Source organism: Anguilla anguilla, chromosome 15 (genome assembly GCF_013347855.1).
Source record: "Anguilla anguilla isolate fAngAng1 chromosome 15, fAngAng1.pri, whole genome shotgun sequence".
Lineage (NCBI taxonomy): Eukaryota > Metazoa > Chordata > Actinopteri > Anguilliformes > Anguillidae > Anguilla > Anguilla anguilla.
The window spans coordinates 18,641,279-18,663,269 of record NC_049215.1 but is presented as its reverse complement, the minus strand read 5'-3'; the positions used below and the strand labels follow the sequence as shown (position 1 = coordinate 18,663,269).

The window sequence follows — 21,991 nt, the reverse complement described above, 5'->3', positions numbered from 1 at the left end:
TCCTTCTTAAGAAAAAATGGCCAATCCTGACATTTTTTTCCATGCGTACATCCTGGTTTATATTTCTTAACTGGGAATATGACTGATGCAAGCTTGGGGAGGAGTATCTAAAAATGACTTTTTTCAAAGTATAAAATGATGATTTTACATGCAATAATAATAATAAAAAAACGTATTCAGACAATGTACTTTTATGGCAATTTAGACTTTTTGATCAATGGAATAGAAAGAAAAATAGCCTAAATGGAGTACATGTTTAAATGTCACCAAATATGGCAGTCCATTACTAATGAATTGAAAACGTAGATTCTATCTTTAAAAGTTTTGTTTTTTTGTTTTTTTCCCAGATACAAGGCCACCATTATGTAAGCTATCCCCAACAGAGTGCAGTATCTGGCACAACATTCTTTTGTGGCTTTTGTCCTAATCTTTGTCACCATTATTCCTTACAACAGAATTAAGTAGGCATGGATTTTTATATGGATATGTAGCGGCAGAGTAAGGATGGGGTTTACTGCAGCAATGCCCATGCTGTTAAACCCAAAGCTTTTAAAATATGTATGATATGTCTGAACACAATAACAGACTCAAACTTATAAAAACATTTTGTTACATTTGCTGAATTAACAAATGGGACAACCTTCAGCATTAGGCAGGTGATTTTGTCTCATGCAATACCTTTCTCTTTGTTGAACTGGAAAATTTTCCATTCTTCTTACCATTGTTTTGTTTCTGTATCTTAAATGGGCAAATTAAAATTCAGTTTGTAAGATGTATATTTAAATATGTGCCTGGGTCTGTTGTTATAATTAAATAAATTACACAAATGAACCTGACACAAATAAAATGAGATACACAAATATTTTTTTGTATCTTGCAAACAAAATAATTGGTTCACAAATATGTTTTTGCACTCACAAACAAATATCTCAACACCCATGATCTGTAGCTGAATAATAATGCTTTTACAAAGGAAAAAGCTTGGAACAAGCTAACTGAATTATATTCAGTGCAACTCAGCATGGACCACCCATTTCAGAGTTACACAATTGTGTGTCTCAAGTAATTACGCACATGTCTCAATTTAACACTTTGCTGGCTGGCTTAACAAAGCACTTCCTAAAGAGTAAAAAGTTTGTCAAGCCAGGATCAGGCTAAAAGTGAATTGAAATTAATTTAAACAAACCAAATTTGGAGATATGTCCTCAGGGCCCTGAAGAGCCCAAACTGCCTCAGTGGTGCCCCCTATGCTTAAAAGCACCTACCCCTCTGGGTGCATGTTCTGCTGAAGAGAGCACAGCTGTCTGTGGTATTAATCCTGTGTCATAAGCGCATGCAGAACAGATTGAGGAGGAGGCCTGTGATGCGGAATGACAGCAGTTCTCCCTGCAGAAGCAGTCATGTGACAGGGATGCAGGGGCGGGGAGGTGTATTTAGCGGCTCATATGACGGATGCCAAGAACTGCCAGGGGGCAAAAAGCACCAAGTCAGTACCCTGGCAACAGCATCTAGGCAACTGTCTCCTCATACTGTAAGTGAGACCAGTACGAGGCTCTGCCACACACATATGAACTTCTGCTGCTCCTGATATATGGCTGAAAGGGCATTGGCTTTCTGTAGCAATCTCAGGTACGATGTAAAAGTAGATAATCTGACATAAAAACAAGATGTTTCTGAAACCTGAGAAGAAGGTCACAGATAGACAAAAATGCAATGAGCACGGTAGATTAAAAAAAAAGGCTGAGACACCTCAGCACCGCTTGCTACTCAGTTCATTCCATTATATTTTACATTACATTCATTTAGCAGATGCTCTTATCCAGAGCAACTTACAATGCAAGAGAACATTCAATTTATTTATGAACAATAATGCCATACCTGGCTAACAACATTCCCAGACCAGCAAATGCATATACAACATCATTAAACCACTAAACCCCAGAAGCATTGCAGTTTCTACCAGACATCTGATCTATCAGATCATTGTCACCTATCTGGGAGCATGACCAAGAACTAGAAGCAGTGCTTTTAGTTTTCTTTTATTGTTTAGAACTGGCACAAGCATCGCCTTCTTCACCGAAACCCCCTTTGCTGGGGACTCCGAGAGGATTTATCCAGATCAGCGCCGCATGGCGCTAAACCTCTCCCATGACAGTGGCGCTTGCTGCAAACGCCTCCGCGGTGGCCCGCCTGCCATCCGTCTTCCAGAACATTCTACCAAAGCCATCGGAGCGCACCAATCAGTCCCAACACGACTACGTAAGCCCCTGCTGTGAGCCGTGGCATTGTGGTAATTGCCCAACACCAAAATACATATTTGCTGCATACACTGAGCATTTTGCCGGGAGAACACTAGGGAGGAGAAGAGCGATTTGTTGCGAGAAGAAATAAAACAATTTTAGAATACACAATCCTTAGCCAAACAATTCAACTATCACACACAACACTGTGAGAAAATCATTTAGACTCAGCGTCCATGTTTGGAGAAACCTATTCAGCCTCTGCTAAGCAGTGTGATCCAGAGTGTAAATTTAAATGATTTAACGGTGTGTAAATGTATCTCAGGGCAGCCAGTGGAGTGGTGGCTCGAGGCTCTGGGTATGAACTGCATGACAGGTAACTGAGCCTCAAGCAGGAAGCCTGTTTGCTTATTCATTGCCTATAAAGACCAGTTTCTCATTTAGAAACTTAATGTTGCAGGCATCAGCACAGCCATATATGGTATCGCCATATGGTATTATGGCAATTATTATAAACAAATGGTAATTCCAATTTCCCTACCCCCTGTAAAATAAAATTATATTGTTCATCATGATTCCAGTGGTGACACGCTTTCCTGTATGGAGTCTTCCTGCACGTAGCCGATTGATATTTGTGACAGCGCCTATCATGTCAATAAGACCTCCCATCCCGCAAAAGCACTGACGAATGAAACTGGGCAGCTTAGAGCAGTCTGACAAAATGAGGTCTGTGTGACCTTCAACCGAGGAGCATGAATCATATCACTGTTACACTGCCTGCGATAAAGGTTAATTGAAATCATTCCCCTGTGACATAGGACATTCACCATGCAATTCATCCCAGATGGGCATAAACATAGTTGTGCTTCCTTTAATGAGGCATTGACCCATGCAGAAAAGGGCCTTGAAAAATGTGTTGCAACTGGTTTCAGAGATGTTGCTCCTCCTGTGCCAGGACTCTGGAATGAAACCAGGATTTTCGGGCATCCATCATGGCTCGAGATGACACCCTGATACTCCAGTCATGCAGGCTGGTGCTGAAAAACTACCTTTTCATAAATGAAATGTTCCCGCAGCCTTGGAGAAGGACAATCAATTCTGCTGTGGTTACCGTAGCTACCATAATTACCACAGACAACCCGAGAGAAACCATTTACTGGGGTATAGTTTTAACATTACATTACAGGCATTTAGCAGACGCTCTTATCCAGAGCGACTTACATTGTATCCAATTATACAGCTGGATGTATATACTGGAGCAATGCAGGTTGAGTACCTTGCTCAAGGGCACAACGGCAGTGTCCTACTGGGGAATCGAACCTGCGATCTTTAGGTTACAAGACCAACTCCTTAGCCATTATACTGCACCGCCGCCCTCCTTAGCCATTATACGACACCACCGTCCCCATGAACAGGCTATGTAAACCTATATCAGCTTGAAGCACGCTAGTAATCACTTTCTGTCCCCAAAAATGGCCGTTAGGAAATGGCAGGGGGTGGGTCTGCGTTTGGCCAACATTCACCCTTAAGTACAGAGCAAGTATGCCTTAATTTCATTGGCAATAAAGTTGCATACAGTTAGAGTTATAGCAAGTTAAAGTGGGTGATTGCTGAACTTGCCAAATTATGCTTGTGAAGAATTAACTAATGCAAAGTCAGCACCCAGCTTGCACTTAATTGAAAGAGAAGACTGGATGAATACTTATACTGGCTTTCAAGTGGACATTCCTGAATTCATTCGAATCACAGTGCAGTTTGCTCTTCGTTGCGCTAGCTTTATCGTCTCACTGGTTTTCATTTCTGCAATGTTTGATCAGTATTACGGCATAAACCCTCGTGTTGTCTTCACGTTATGTATGCACCCCGTGTCCAACAACATCTCACTCATCAATAAATTGGTGAATAACCAATATTTATGACTTCACTGTCCAGAAATATTGTATTTCTTCAGCCTACACCACTAATTTTTGCGCTGAAAGACTGATGGTAAAACATCCTCTTGCTTGCCTGATTTGCAAAACACCATCATTCTGAAACCAGGCCTTATTCTCCGAACATAGTTCCGTTAAGGTAAACATAACCTCCCAGCATATGTTTGCTGTTCTTCAGATTTCATCACTTCAGCGTGTTTATTTTTTTAAAGTGAAGTGCTCTACAGCAACCCCACGCAGGGATCGATAGTCAGTCAATACATAACTATGTCAAAACATACACTTAATCCTCTTTGTCTGCCAGAGTCACGGAATCCCATAAGAATGAAAGCTGTCATCCGGAGGCACTGTCCTGTGAGGAGAAACAGTGGCGAACACGACAGCTGACACGGGGGTTAGAGCCGAGGACAGGCTGTCTCAGAACCAGCAGCGGTGCGTGTTTCTCTAACGACCCCACAAATATCTGGCAGACGCTGTTCTTCAAAAGAACATCTCCAATTAGCGTTAAAGGTTATCATGGCAACCCAGCAGGAAATTAAGCCCTGGCTGCGTTACAGTGACATTTTGTGTTACTTCATAATCCAAGGTACACAATTACTCTATAGATTTAGAGCATCCACTTGAGTGTGACGCAGAGCTGAGACTGTCCACACCTTTACACTTATGCTAACAATGCAACACGAGGAGATGCTTTTGAGGAGAAGCCCTTCAGTAAGAAAAATAAACCACTAGAGGAGAATTAATTGACAAAAACAGCAGAGATGCTCCAAATTAACATACTCGGCTACAATTACTGCTTTAAAATACTAGTATGCACACACCTGCTTAATGCCACTGTATGCACCAGCTGTGCTGTGTAGTTGCTGTGTTAGAGGGCAGCACAGTTACCACAGCTGCAGGTGAATTATACTTAAAATATCAGCTTAAGGAGTCATATACAACTGTCTAGTCACAAAGGATATACATTTATACTCTTTATTTACAACTATCACAATCAGTAAAAAATTAAATAAGTATGCTATCAAAATAATTTTGCTAAAATCTTTTGCAAGACTTTACATTGAGTCTGCATTAATCAGGTAGTTGCTTTTTCTATGCCAAATGTGTGTGCACATACTATCTGAATAATTTCAAGGGGTCTACAGCATCTTCCCTATGAAGGCTTTTCAAATCCATTGACATATATGGTATGAAGGCAATATACTGGACAATAGGAACCTGGAATGACTGAGAAATAGGTATAAGACAGCTTTTTTAACAAATAAAAGATTTTTCCTAAATGACTATGTACTGAAACATCATCAGTGACTGTCATTAATACACATTCCTTTTTGGGTCAAAGGGGTTAATTATGGACCATCCAGTCTTTCAAGTTTTGAAAAGATCAAAACCCCTCATGGATTATCGACTGGACATTAATCCCATTTTTTTCTGCATCATTAAATTACTTTCATATTTCTTTTTTCTTTTTCTCTTTCTTCCCCCTCAGTTGTTGAGCAGAATTATATTTTAATCAGCTTTGCATCTTTGAAGGATTCTACCCTGAAGACATTATGTAAATGAACATTTTCACTACATCAAGTTAGTTTCAGATGCACCGATGCCAAGGCCGATGCCATTTCCCCTTCAATTACCACTGTTTCAGCCAATTAGCCTTAGATTGCCTCGCTGCAAAGAAAAAAAAAACAATTTTTATCATTCGCAGTGCTACATAACCTGTTTCACTTACCACATCAAATATAGATCATAGAACACTATGATTTTATAGCCTAAAGCTAATCTCATACTGCCATATGATCCTAAAGCACACAGCAGCACTGGTAGCCTTCAAAGCATGTTCATGGCCTCGTTTAGCCCCTTTCCATAGCCTTGCATGACCTGTGTTTCCTCTTCAGACTTCATGGGTATGCAAAACAAATATTCAGACTCTCTACTTGCACACACGGATGCTAGGAAGCAACTGGGTTTGTATACAGCTTGACAGCAACAATATGTTGTATTTTTACATTATATTTACAACATAGGTAATGTGCTCCCTGCATAGTGAAGGCTCCAACTAAGTTCCACTGCACCACCATGGCTATAATGTGAATTATCATAGTATACTTACCAGCAACAGTGCTCAGAGATTTTACCAACATAGTTTGTGTTTTGCTGGAAATGTCCTTTGATCGGATTAATGATACATTTCACAGATGAATTAGAAGCCTTGGACTTCATGGAGATGCTGCATTTTATTGTGCAGGCGATAAAAAATTGGCTGAAAAGCACAGTGTCAGGGGATCAATTCCCCTGATTTTTCGTGCTGCTGTCATCTCATAAAGAATGTAGCAATGCGACTGAAAATATGCAAAAACCTATACTTTTTTCCTTTGATGGTTTTCCTCTAATACTTATTTTATTCCCACAAGGAGTCAGAAACATTGCATTCTTAATTTCATTCCTTTGCTCTGTACACACTGTCACTTAAAAGTGAGGTCTGAAAATGCACAGTGAAGTAGTTCTTTAGTTTAGGGAATAGTAATCTGCATCTGCTAAACAAATATAATTATAATGTATTTTTGTTCATCTTTATTGGTGATGTTTTATTTTTCATTACAGCCCACTTGCTATTTCACCTCTTTACATAAAGATTTCACAGGCTTCAGAAATATATCTTTAAACCAACTCTTGAAAATCCAGTACAGATTGTACCAGTTTATGATTTTAAAAGAATCTTTCTCCCATACGTCTATTTAAAAAGAAAAGAAAAGAAAAAAACTTAAATGGAATCCTGCTCATTTAATTAAAATCAGCCTCAGCAGGCATAGCCCTGTAATTAATGTCAACCTATTAACTTTTATATGTCTGTTAAAAGTACAGTATTTCTCCCAACTTAAATCTGAGCAGTGCTTTAATACAAGTGTAAGTTATGATAAATTCAAGAAAAATCATAAACCTATGTGAAGCCAAAATCATATTTTCATTTTAAAAAGCTTGGTTAAAACAAGGGGAAAACTATATCAATTTTGTTCTTGCTGTTTTCAAGCTGAAATAAAAAACAAAAAGATAGCAATGTGCTTTTCAATGAATTTCTCAGAATAACTGAATTGATTTTATTATTATTATTATTAGTATTATTATTATTTGAGCAACTTATGACTCCATCTCTATATAATGTTTAATAAATACTGGAAAAATCTAATTAAATAGGTGACATTGGATTACCATACATTTAGGGCCTAAACCGAACCAGGATTACATACTGCAGCCTTCCTAAAGGAACATCATTACCATCAGGCTGGAGTGTATGAATTATTTCTGCAAATTACTAAATTAATGATAATAATTTAAATCAGAGCCATCTAAATTGCAAACCCAGTCTGAACATGAATATATTCAACAGCATGCATACGTTATTACAAGAAAAGGATTAATTGTATTGCTAATAGGTTTTTTCTGTTACAATGTGAGCAAAATAGTTTCTTAAATGCTCACTGTAGCATTCTGTTTATTTGTTTGCAAAACATACGTCACCTAACTGAACTCCTGTTACTGAGCACAGCATATCCCCTTTAGTAAATGCACTTGGTGCCACCAGTAGCAGATAATACATTATTTATCTGTTATTTCATTTAATGGCTGATTCGCATGCGTGAATGTGCACCTTGGTTGCCACTGGCTAAATAAATCCCACTTTCAAATAAAATAAAAAATAAAACATACACTACACAAAGACCATGAATAAATTGAAAATTGCTCTTATATTTACCATTAACATGCAAATGTTAATGTGAGTGCTGTTAATTTATGTTTCCTTCCTAAACACAGTTTGAGGAATTAATTGGTTGGAAATAATTTGGTTAATTTGACTTCACTTTGTTTCGTGATTGTTAAACTAAACCTGCCAAACTGTGTGAAGCACTTGCACTTTATAAATCAAAGTTAAGGACATTTGTGTATTGAATCCACACCATTGTAATATATTACATTTCCAGAAGAGAGGGATCTTAAGTTGTTGGTGAGCTTACAAGAGGTGTAGGTGTCCTCATGAAGTTCATTAAATTGTATGAATTTCCTTCTGTGTTTTATGAGAGCATTTTATGCATTTTTGGTAACTCTTACTACACAGCACGTTTATAAGCCTTACATAAACAGCCATAAAATGCTTATGTCAGTGACTACCAATATATGTCTATTTGCGGTTGCTGACATAAGTATAAATGCAATGAATGTCTACGGTTTATGCAGTGCTCATGAAGGCCTAATGTAATGCTTATGAAAGATTAATACAAAGTGTCCGAGCATATGTTTCCCAGTGTCTTCAAGTGAATTGAGCTCTGTTGGAGCCTAGGAGCAGTGCGATGGCTTTATTTCCTCAGCTGAAATGCCACATGGCACAGCATTCACAAGAGCCATTTCCTGTGTTTGTAAGTGCCTTTTGTGACCCAACAGCAATCAGGGGTACGGAATGATAAAGCATGTCACTCTGGAAAGCTTTTTTTATCCTCCCCTCTTAATTTAGCATCCATTGTGAGGTGCTGCACACAGTGCTGAACGTGATCAGATAATCCCTTGGCAACAGTGAACAGGAGACGTGTTCCGTTCACTTTTTTTTATTTCCATACCACTTAAGTTTAAGTGCGCAAATTTGTGATAAGGGTATTTAGGAATATCCTCTGATGGAAGCAGCAGAGGCTTCACAGGCTGAAGTTCTTGGCTTTGAAGCAGAGCAGGAAGCCATTTGAAGAAATCATATCCGGGCAGAACGATAAGGGCCGTCTCCACATCCCGGTGTTCATTCATAAGCGGCAGAATAAGAGCTCGGTAAGTCGTGAGACACGCTCCCATTTTATTGGCTATCAGTTCCTCCAATAAAACTGCCAGTCCAGGTCCCGTCCTCCCTTCCTTGATGTTCAATCAACACTTGAGAAATCAGGCCCACTCTGAACGCAGAGCTCTGAAGTCTTTACTGTCCTATCCAGCAGTAATCCTAATAATGGCCTGGCACCACAGACGCAGATTGGCGCTCACACTAAAGGGGCAGCCTTTTTTCAGGGTAAGAGGGTAGAGCTGTCTGCACTGTTTGGGGGAAGCACTTTTATCACTGATCCTTGAGAGCCAGTCAGAGAGTGGTGTGATAGCACTTTGTGTCATGCAGAGTGTAGTTACAGTGCTTAGACAAATGAGAAAATATGTAATAAAAGGAGGAAAAGCCTCATATTTATACAGGCCTTTCCTCCTTTTATTACAGATCTTCTTATTCTATTTCTTCTTCTTTTTATTCTTAATGATTTTAGTGTTGCCAAGCTCTGTTTCTTTAAAAGAATATCTGCTCCCACAGTTACTCGCAGCAGACAGTGGCATGCAGTATTCCTCATTGTCTGTTCTCCCAGACATTACGAACACCATTTCATTTCCTTGGCTCACAGAAAAAAGTCTCCTGGCCTCCTAAAAATTTCTTGATTTCTCTCAGTAGCCAATCAGCACTCCCATTCAAAAATGGAACACACATTGTGTGGTGAATTAAAGATAAAATGCCATCTCGTACTGTGCTATATGACGCCTGGAGGCTCCTGCTAGCTAACAGACCACTAACACTCAGGCTACAAAGGGATAGCACTGAGGACTTTTAAGCCTATGAAAGGGAGCACATCTGAATATCACAAAGGTCAGGTCAGCGTTTCCCCCTTGTAGCTAGTTTGCCTTTCATTATGGTTGCCGTGCCCGCATTAAATCGCAAGTTGGGAGACAGAACAGAACCCGTGGCTATGCTACTGCCGATCAGGATGCAGGATGCACCTTCCCAGTCCCTCATAGGCAAAAAAGAGAAAAAAAAATCAAAGGAAACAATCCCTCACTCTGAATTTGCTCTCAACTCACATGCTGTGTTACTCGATTGAAATGGCTATGTTACATTACACAGAAGCCCATGCATGCCAATGGCAACAGTTTTAAAGTGCAGCAGATGACTAACAGGCACCAGGCAGATCAGAATATATCAACTTATAAATAAATAAATATAACAAATACCAGTCAACAGACACCTCTGAACCACAAGCCATGTGCCATCTGTCAATTATCATGGCCCACATGGCAAGAGCTTTAGCTGACTAACCCACTTGATGAATCCCCATCTTTTTGTACTTGCTATGAAATACATATAATAACTTCTAGACCCCAACAAATAAGTCAGATGTTTACATACTGTATGTGCAAACAGGACTGTGCGAGTATCACGTGAGTCAATCTGCTTGCCTTGAGAGCCTGACTGGTTCTCACATGGGCAGAGTACAGTCATGTGCAACAACAAACACATCCTACAGACAAAATGCATATATTGAGTATGTACAATACGTGTAAGAATAGGAAAATGTGTTTTAAGAAATTATAACAAATTATCCAAGCAATTAGCTGAGTAAAGGAGTACAAGATGTTTGCGACTGCAATGCAGCATGTGGAAATGTGTGAAATGCCAATGAGAAACATATTTACATTCATTTCTTATTTCATTTTTAATGTGTTTGTTTATTTAGGGGGTTTTCATTTTGTTTGATATTGCACAATGGTGGCAGTCTTTCTATTTTAAACAAAAAAGCCTGTATGGCTTAACTTCATTTCACCAGATGCATGTTATTGTATGCCTTTCACGCTTATCATTTTAATATGCTTTGAAAGGAGAATAACTCTCTTACTGTGGGTGTCATGAAAAGCTCAGCAAATCCATCTTCTTCAAATGTTATGCAAATGTTCAAAGCCGAAAAGCAAAAGGATAATGTTAGGGGCAGGTATTACCCAGCATACTAACCACTCACAGCATCCACCTGTCTCCTTTTCGACATTGCATTGAAGAATAACGCACACCATGTTTTCCCCAGTTTTCATTCAGCCCCATCACAGATAAAGATGCTGAATGATATGAGAGAAAATGGCAGGCTGATGAAAAACAAATAAAGGAGGCTAAAATGCATGCTGCTGTTTTCCTTATGTATGCTTACATAATCTGGCATGATCACAAGTGCAGATCCAATGGATGTCATGTCAGTAATAATGTTTAATGGTGAGCTCTGTGGAGCTGCCGTTAGAACAGCTGAATAGTGTCATAGAAATGAGGGGTGAGATAAGGTGGCTGTCCTCCAGTTATATATCCAAAAAGTGGTGCAGCCAGGAATTAAAAAATGCATTAACTGATTTCATTTTCAACTGAGGGGGAAGATTATTTTCCCAGTTTTAATAATTTCCTGTGGGGGGTTGGGGGCCTCAGTTTTTCGTGATCAAATTTTGCACATACAGGAGGACAGACACAAAGCAGATTGTTCAAATACTGGCATACACACACACACACACACACACACATATATATATATATAGAGAGAGAGATATAGAGAGAATTGTGAGAACTGGCAAGACCCAGCAGCATGCCCGGGATTTAAAAATCTGCCTGTCATGTGGGTGCCAAAGAAAAAAGATTAGTGAATGCCGGAGCAGGGGAGGGGGGAATTTATGATCACAGGTAGCAATAAAAAACAATAACTCTTGACTTACCCAGGTCCTGGTGTGCTGCTGAATTCAGCGTCCATTTCCCCTGCATATTCCCCTGGTACTTTGCACATAGGCTACAAACGTTGCTATGTCTTACAAATTTTCATGATTTTTTGGTTTTAAAATAATGGTTGTATTTCTAATAAAGAATTTTAGCAATTAACAAGACATGGTACATTAGTGAATGTAAATCGGTGAGTAATGATGCAAGGATGGCAACAGTGAACAAGAACGATGTCCTTATCACTCTGTCATTCTGAAGAGTTCATGTTGCAATGCAATTGGAATTTTCTCTAAACTTTGCCGCAATTGGTGAAGTCCTATTTATTTGTCATTAATATATATTAATATTATTTCTCAGCAGACACTTGACCATTAATTCTATGCAGGGGAAACAGAGGCAATGAATTCACCAGAACAACTGTCTAAAAAACTAGGCAAGGAGAACACTCAATGAATTTTTAAAAAATGATGTCCATCTGAACAAACCCAGAAGCTCAAACTGCCATCCATTCTCAATGAAAGCCCCTGCTGGTAGTGATGGTGCCTTTTCTGCTCTGGCCAAACTAAAAGGTATGCTACGTGATTAACATAAGCTTTAAGCATTATTTAAGCATTTCACACAGACAATTCACTGATTGTTCTCAGCTGCTTCACCTTTTTGTGTGTGTTACGTAGCCTATAGGCAGGATAACTACGTAGACTCTGGCCAAACATTACCGCTCACTAAAGTTACACTCAAACAATTTCAAACAGACAATCGAAATTATCATGTCACCAGGTCCCTCTTTGTCAATGTGCTGTATCGTATCTGTTGTTGGAACAACATTAAAAATTAAGTTATCAACTTACTGCTGATCAAACATTGACAGTTTATGATAGTTAGCTTGCATTCATTTATAACGTAAATACAGCTAGATAGGCTAGCTCACAACAGAAAAGTTCCAAAAAAGTTCTTCCATTGCTATATATAGATTAGCAACGATGAAAGTGAAATAAAAGAACCACAAACACAAGATGCACTTAGTGCAATTGTCGATGATTATGTCCACTGCATTGCGATGGCCTACCAAAATGATGCACTCTTTGCCCCAGGGTTGCGGGAGCATCCTCTTTTGTTTACAAACATGAAGTGGGTCTATTATCCAGCTGGGATGGCCTGACTGCTATAGGCAACGATAACTACAGCACTGCTTCCATGGCGTTTTCACTAGATGTTTGCAAGACCTGCCTAGAATAACAGTGAATGACGTTCACCGGATAATCCATGACTAGAGCCCCCAGTAAAAAAAAAAAGTAAGTAGCCCTCTGCTGACATGGCAATGCCACTCGGACACTCTATCTAGCCTGTGAGGCTAGCACAAAGCCTACCTGCATTTTAAAAATGTTTATTTTGTCCAGTTAAGTAATAGATGCATATTCTAAGCACATCTTTTTACAAATCATATTCCTATTCTTTTAGGGTAAAACTAATAAATAAGTAACTAAATAAAATAGTGAGACGATGATTCATGGGGGTGCAATGGCACCCCCTAACACCTATGACCGCACAACCCTGATGAGCTGCGGTCAAGCAGCTGTAACAGCTCATGTACAACGCACAGGTACAATGAACAGGTAATGAGAAACACACTGTGAACACCGATCCAAGCAATGCTGTTCACTGAAATGAAAAGCATTGGCGACAGGATCACATCTCACTGAAAAATAATGACGTTGGTAAATTTGTTCAGCTGCCCCAGGTCCTTGCTGAGTTTGGCACCTACTGTAAAAGAGTGTTTGGAAAGTGCTGCTGTGCTCTTTGGCCTGTCATTACTAAATAAAGAAATAAATAAACAAATAAAAATGGCAAAAATGAAAAATGTGTGAGAAAAAAAGAATAACACTTAACAAATAATTCAGAGCAGTATTGACAGCAAGACTGAGTAGGCTACCTTCCTGGTACTGCAGATGGATCGTATCAGACACTTGGTAGTGACAACTATTGACAATAAACAAACCAGCAGTTAGGCTTGTGTCGTAATCCGACCACAAAGCTCACAGGTCAGACCCGGACAGCTGCACACGCAAATTATTTTGTCCCCATGTAACTTCCCCTTATTATATATATATATATATGAATAAATAAAAAATAAATAAATAAGAATTTTTAAAAAATCCCTCACTGGCAAAAAAGCTATTCATTTTGCTGGGGAGGAGTATTGTACTATTTCAGTTTTCAGTCCCAGGGAAAACTTTATAAGTCTCGTGTCATGCATGTAATTCAGATCCCTGGATTCGGATTTTGACAGGGTAATAACTTTAACTGGGAATGGAATATTAGCGTAATTCAGAGCCATATGTCAGATGCTTAAAGTCTGCGTGTGCTCAATATTTTTTAGCTTGCCATCTCTTGTGCAGCCTTCAAATGCAATGTTCAGAGTCAGCCAATCCAGGAGGGCAATTCAGTGGACAGACGCTTCTGTTGATGCTGTAAAAGAAGTGCCAATTCTGCAATTGCAAAATACAATTCTCAGGACTGCGGGTGACCGTATTGATTTCTTCTTTTTTTTTTTGATTTTGTGTGAAGTAAAGTTTGTCTTTTGAGAGATTTGTTAACAATGCAGAGTTCCACTTATTCCACCATAGGCCACAAGCTCTCCTCAGATTCCTCTAAAGAGGAGGGAGTTCCCCATTACAGACATTACCTGAATGATAGGGGATGAAGAAAAAACCAAAACTATTTAAAGGGGACAACCCTCCATAAAACATCAGATGAACCACAGCCATTTATTTGAGTTTGAGCTTTCACAAAAATTGCAAGAAGTGTATAAGCCACTGGAGACAATGCTGATCATTCCTGTCATTAGCATGTTAACAGAAGTAGTATTTTACTTAAAGAGAAGGCTATGCCTTTTTCCTCTGAAGATATGCAGTCATATCTTCAGAGGAAAAAGACATTGGCCAGAATGACAGTGGAACTCATTTCATAAACCCAATTCATAAACACAAAAGAGGCTGGCACATTTTCATGAGACTAAGAGACACGTTGCAAAGATGAAAGCCCACATGATGCAATTCCTATGAAAAAATATTTAAAAGTCTTGTCATTTATATATTTTGTATTATACAGCATGGTGAACAAGAGTGAGTTGATTTACTAGAGGTTCCATCACTGATTGTGATGTTCTGGTGATGGGAGGGGGCATTCAGACTCCTTTGTAATTTCTTTCTAGAGTTCCCCTCTAGGTTTAACATTTAGATTAACAGTTAATGTTGTGCTTGTGCTTGTGCTTCTTTCCAAAAAATGTACCCTCTCATGGAAACTGTGTGTCATGTCAATCAGGCTGTCATACAAACTACAGCTGCAACCATTCAAACTTTGAATCAATAGTACCCCAAAAAGAGTATTTACTGTGTTATAACCTGCCAACTGGCTTCACTGTGGCCATCTGTTCTGATATCTTGGTGCAGTCTAGTTACATGGTGATTTTTATTCATTTTCTACTATACAGAAAATTCCAGTACAATCCTCATTTGCATTACACAAATAACAACAATAATAATAACAATAATAATAATAATAATAATAATAATAATAATAATAATAATAACAATAATAATAATAATAATAATAATACTGAAGAAGAAATAAAAGAAAAGGTACATTTAAGAAATGAAAAGTTTCCTTTCATAAATTGCATAAGCTTTTGACTTCTGACAATCATGTGCGACATGAAAATGTGTGGTTTAATGCACTGGCAGTGATTGAAGTCATTCAAATTCTGATGGCATGCTGCTTAAATCTATGGCAAGATGATAACATTTTACTTCCAAATTCTCTAAATCATTCCCAATGGCATCTCCTTTATATGCAATTGTGTTGCCATTAGATATTCTTTTTTTAACTTCTTTCTGTTCGACTCGTAAAAAAATCTATAGTGAAATCAAAAACTGGCAGTTATTACGAACAGGAGTAGATGTAGCTTAGCTAGATGTTTTCTGATATAGCAAAACTTCTTCAATGTGCCCACTTTTCTGATGTGACCAGTTATTACTCAGAATAAGTGTGAACGGAAGGGAAGTTCGTGTGCGCCTGTGGAAGGAACTGACTGACTCAGTAAATCAATATATATACACACACACAAGCCTGTCTTCAGTTTCTGTTTGTTTTACGGGTCTGTCTTCAGTACTGTAAGTGAAACAAGTCCAAATGGATTCAGGATGGGTGACTGACTTGGCCAGTCAAGAACATTCTACTTTTTGGCCCAGAAAAACTCCTTGGTTGCTGTAGCGGTATGTTTGGGGTCACTGTCTTTCTGCTGGGTCAAGTGCCTTCCAATCAGTTTTGACGCCTTTGGTTGGATCTGTGTCTGTATGCTTCAGAATTAATCTTGCTGCTGCCGTCAGCAGTTACATCATCAGTGAAGACAAGCGAGCCAGTTCCAGGAGCAGCCATACATGCCCAAACCATAGCACTGCCCACCATGTGTCACAGATGAGGGAGGAGGAGTGAGTGAAGCTCTTTTTTTGCCTAAGATGTATGTGCACATTATCTGCAGAAGTTATCAGCAATGTTTTCATTGTGGTGTTGGCACCTGACCCTATGTTGACATTTTGATGAGGTTTATCTTCCTGGGTCTAGCGACCTTAAGGCTTATCCCATCTAATCACATATAATGTGTTTACTCTTAATGGGTATTTGCATTGGCTGTGAGGACTTCCGCAGGATATTCATTAGTGCTTGACTTCTACAGTATATATCTTTTTTCCTATTCTCTGCAGCCTTCCCTTCTCTAGGGCAAATGCCATCTGGAACTGAAGCTGCTTGCTGGAAAGACTATAATCCTCCCTCTGCATCTGTTAAACGCACTCATTCCCTCATGTTCACATTGACTCTGACACAATGAAGCAAGTCAACAGGTTTTCGCAAACATCAGCAAGTCAGCAAAGCAGATGCCACATTATGTTCTACGAACCCACTGCCTGAATATTCGTTTAGCAAGTATGATATTTTGTGAAAGAGTAATTAATTTCCTATTTATCAGCACGTAGCAATGATATCAACAATCTCTGTATATTAGCATGTAGCAGCCATCACACAGGTCTGTTGTATGCATGGAACGGCTTACCAGGCCATGTAGTAGATGCAGAAACTATTGTGGTGCTCAAGATCAGGGTTAACATGATATGGCGTATTCTAGACAGCCGATAATAAGCTAAGCTTGAGTGGCCTCTTTTAATTATCAAATTTGCATGTTCTTTTGAATAAAATTCTATACAATGCTCAAGCTTACTTAAAATTATTTTAAATGCAATAATTTGTATGAATTTAGGTGCAATGGCTGTTTCCTTAAGCATCACAGAACACAGGAGGGGCCAGACCTGAGCAGTATGCATACATTCTTTTTGCTTGAAATAACAGAAATAATGATCTGCTCTGTGAGTCATTCGGGCTTAGAGAGGTCTCCCATATTTATTCATGTACATTTTTATACTGATCAGGGTTTCTTCCTTATTTATTTTTGTGTCTGAAATGGCAAAGCTGTGCCAAGCGACCGCCGAGTCCATGTTGCAATTCTTCGTGACTATAAAAAACCAAAGCTGCGAAACGCCCGGAAATGCATTTCACAAGTGTGTTTGAGTGAGCCATCTCTGGGCCCTGTCAGCCGAGGGGGCTGATAGCAGACCTGCCTATAGCTTTTTGAGCCTCTCCAGAATGTGCTCATTAAAATTGCCATTTGAAGAAACCCAGACTGCCTATTATCCCTAGTCCGCTATTGAGACAGCATGCACTCAAGGCTTCTGCAGCAAGCAACGCAGTGTAATGGTTAGGGAGCTGGGCTCGTGGCTCGTATGCTGCAGTTGTGATTCCCTTGTGGGGCACAGCTGTGTCAGCACTGCTATGTCAAGCTGTGTAATTGGATCATATGTTGAATTTGTTTGTTAAATAAGTGTAAGCTGCATACGTTTCCAAAAATAAGAGCATCTGCTAAATGCCTAAATGTACTTGTCCTGCCTGAGTTAGCAACCGCACGCATCTGTCAGGCCCCGTGAGTCAGCCATCGTGGCCCACTTTGTGAACTTCTGTCTGTTTTGCCGGTCGTCAGTTTTGCTTTGTGGAAGTATAATCGATCTCAATTTTACATGTGAACAAAAGTTTTGGTACCCTCAAGACTAAGCCAAAGTATTCACCCTCTGAATTATTATTATAATTATTTCTTTTTTACATTTCAGGGCATATTAAAAGCATATTCAGTGTTGCTGTACAGGGTTTGACTTCAATGTTGCTGAAGAAAAAGTGTTATGAAAAATGTGTTCCACGTGTCACACTATGCCACCTACACGGATGGCTGCTCTGTTGGTTCCAAATGTGATATTCAGCACTTTCATTAAATACGTAATTTACTATATACTTTACAGCAATGTGAGGTGGACACAAAGTTCAAGAACTGACAATCCATCTCGTCTCTATGTTCAGCTCCAGTGCAGCTGGTCAGATATGCATCTCCTGCTTGATTCCAAATTGTACACAGCGATATTCTCGATGAGCAAATGTGCCTTAGCATGTTGAAAGACACTAATTACGTGACACAAAGCTAAATGCAGCTCCGTGACCATGCTACTGCCAATGCCTTTTTTCTTTCGGCTGGGAGTACCCCAAGGCATAATAAATGAGCCCCTTTACTTTTCTTCTGGCTCAGTAGTGACTCCTGTGGTTAATCAGGAACATTCTGCCTGCACCAGGGGCACAGTCCTGCAGACAGGAAACTGTGCAGCATGGCTAGTGGACTGCAGGGTGATCAGAAGCAGCAAAAGCGGCAGCTGGCTGTGCATGTCTTGAACTGACAGGGACCGTAGCAGCAGTGCCTTGTGCTATGCAAATAAGATCAAAGGAATAGTGCCAAATAAATAGTTGGAATCATTGCAAAAGTAGCATTACATGTGATTTAATGCAAACAAAAAAAAATCCTCCTCTTTTTCTGTTTGTGCACAGGCGTTCATTTTTCATTGAAACGTACTGCACACAGAGGAGCAAGAAATTATTTTCGCAAAGCATAACGCTTTTTTCTAGGTACTTTGCAATTTGCAGCCCTTTCATAGGTCATGTGCTTCAGAAGCAGTGCAGAAATCTCAAAGCTACTGCATTTACCCTTTCAGCACATGCCACATCCCGGCACAGATACGGAAATATGTGACATTTTTACTGCTTCATCATGTTTTTTTTTCTTTATTTTCTTTACTTTTTTAAAGAGAGGCCTTATATAAAACATTTAAATGTTTGATGATGAAGGCAGTAGGCCATTCGACCCATATATGCTCTTTTTTTTCAAACTACAGACTATCCAGTCATCTCTGCTTCAGGACATGGCAAGCCATTCCATGTAAAACTATTCATGGGAAAAACCCCTCCTGATATTTATATTTGACTGATGTCTGTATGACTGACAGAGTTAAGCCTGAAATACTGTCTGCTATTGTTGCCATTTATTTATCTAATAAAAATAGCATCAATAAAATCTCTTTTAGTCTCATTTTGGTGAGCCTGACAAGATTCCTAAATCTTTTCTCATAAATTTAAAATGTTATACCTGTAACCAATCTAGTTTGCCTACTTGACACTTTTCCAATAAATTCTATATTTATATGGTCACAATGCACATAAAAACAAACACACGGTACCCCTTTAGTCGTTTTCTATTAAGTGTATTTTCACAATCTAGAAAGCTATGGGCTTTACAAAACTAAGAAATGATTTACAAAAATATTAATCATGACCCTGACTAAATATTATTCCACAGAAGAAAACAAGAACAAGCCTTGTCTAAACTACATCCAGAATCAGATTAGGTTTAGCAATATTGAATATAAAAGCTAAAGAAAGTGGTAGTTTAAGCAATAAAACTGGCCTCTGTTACACGGTTACTGAAAGGAGAATATAGTGAATGTAGACATAAAGGAGACGGGTGAGGTACAGCAGGGAGTGGGCTAAAATGGTACCTCTATGGCACCACCCTCCACGTTGTTGAAGAGCTGAATTATAGCACATTTAACAAGTTTTTTTCTCTCACACCACCCTGCCCATTTTCAGTCTCTCCCTCAGCTCCAGGGAGTGAAGACAGCTGCAGCCACTAACAAATAGTTTACAGTGTAACACTTTTTTCTTTCAGTGCCCAGAACAGAACATTCTCAAGGTTCCTCAAGTATGGCAGCCATGAGTCACAAAGGCCCGAGTAGCGATCGGGTGAGACTTGAGACCAAAAACATGACTTGGACGTCAAGAACCAGAATTCAGAACCGACCATCTACATGCAGCGCATCCATCACAATCAGAATATTAAAAATGTGAATACTAATAATGTATATTTGAGAGTGATCAGCAAAAACCTCTAATCTGTAAATGTTCCTGAAAAGCAACCCAAAAATTTAAATCTAGAGCTGATGGTTATCAGAAGCTCTCCTAAAATGTCTGATCTATAATTGCTAGTGATCAGAAACAAACCCAAAACTCCTAATCAATAGTTTATGGTGATAAATAACTCATTTAAAACTAATTGATGGTTGATGGTGATCAGCAACTTACCCAAAACTCCTAATCTATAGTTGATGGTGATCACAATGACGTTGCCATAGCTTGCGAGGATGCTCCCGTCAATCATATTTCCCGTTCCCTCCATGTAGGATCCACCATGAATGTACACCATGACTGGCTTCAAGCCATTCTCATCATGAATATCTAGAAAAAAGGGAAAAAGTTATTAACATAACAGAGTCCCAAATAGACAACACACAGCAGTTACCAATAATTTCTTAAGTACATCTATCTTATTCATTTTGTTCTCCTTTGTATCACACGGATGAAAACATAATTCCCTGTCAGTGTTTGTTTTTCATGTCAGTGCAAACTCACAATGAAAACAGTTTGTTGAATTGGGCGTATGATTCAAATATTATATTTTTGTCTTTGTGATAAGCACCCCGTACAAAATAAGCATTCCTGTCCAGTCATTTCTCAAATAACAGGGTGTATCTTTATGACACAGAAAAAGCCTGACTATTTTGCCATTTTTTGTAAAAGGAAAATGTCAGAGAATTCAGTTGTTTTTCACCTTGTCTATGTGTCTTGGCACCACTGCTGTCAAATCAAGCAGCAAATAACATCAATTATCAAAACCATCCAAAGCTATTATTTTTCAGACATTTCAGATTTGTCTGCTTAAAATATAGATGAGGACACAAAACATAGACGTTTTTCAAACAGACAGAGTAGATTTATCTAAGCATTGACAATGTTGGCTGGTGATAACTTGTGTAAATGGGGATTAATCATGAAGAGGAGAGAGGATTAGCACAAGAGAAAATCAAAAAGATAAAGACACTATTCTCCAAAAAAAAAAAAAAAAAAAACTTATATATATATATATATATCTGTGTGTGTGTGTGTGTGTGTGTGTGTGTGTGTGTTTCAACTTAGCATATCCTTGTTTAATATTTATGGTTAAAATTGAGGCTGGATTTGAGCCTGTTGAAGGATTCTGCTGCGGCAGCACTGTAGTGTTTTGCTGCAGCAACCGAAGTGCCTCAGTAATAGCACGCCTATAAATGCTGCATTCGGAATGTTCCAGAAATGGCATTAAAACGTCACGCGCGATCCTTCTCATCTGAGAAAACTGACAGCGGCATCGTCAGCAGCTGCCGCCTCCCTTTACGTGCTGCAGTCCTAAGCAGGGCCCGCTGCATTGGCGGCTGTGTGCCGTGGCGGTATGGAACGAGCGCGCTGGGGCCTGCGAACTGACAGTCCGCGGCAGCCCCGCCGCACCCTGATTAGCGTCCGCGTCGGCTGACTGTCGTGGCACAGGAAGTGGGCCGCATGTTCGTCCCGGGCGCATGTCAGTCCAGCCTGACAGCGGACAGACAGCCCTGCGGGCGAGGTTCACTGAGATGGGTCCTGGCCGTTAATGCTCTCAGTGAAACCCGCTGTGACAGGTTATTAATCTCTGCAGCCATGGCAGCGGTTGCCGGGGCTTGCAAGCGTAAATACATACATTTCACACTCCCCCCCCCCCCCCCCCCCCCCCTGCCTGCAGTGGCACTTAAGATCATTATTGGAGGGTCCTGTGTGCTTGTGAGAAACCCAGCTTGTTTGTCTCTCGTGGATATTATATACTAGAAGGCGTTCTCTATGCCGACTTTGCTAGAAACTGATCCGACACCTTTTAACCTTTGTCCTCATCCTTATAATGTTGTATACACTTTTAATCTTCTACCGCATTTGTGGTGATGCCTATGGATAATTACCGAGTGCAACTTGGACTGCCT

At 39.5% G+C, this 21,991-nt stretch overlaps 1 protein-coding gene across 2 annotated transcripts in view; it reads right to left on the bottom strand.

The window, feature by feature from the left end:
* Positions 1-21,991, bottom strand: part of LOC118214646 (neuroligin-4, X-linked) — a 67,815-nt gene that overhangs the window by 24,771 nt on the left and 21,053 nt on the right. For both annotated transcript variants that reach the window (XM_035394775.1, XM_035394777.1), the window contains exon 3: positions 20,256-20,408. In XM_035394775.1, the coding sequence (XP_035250666.1) occupies positions 20,256-20,408 (153 nt within the window). The remainder of the gene's footprint in view (positions 1-20,255; positions 20,409-21,991) is intronic.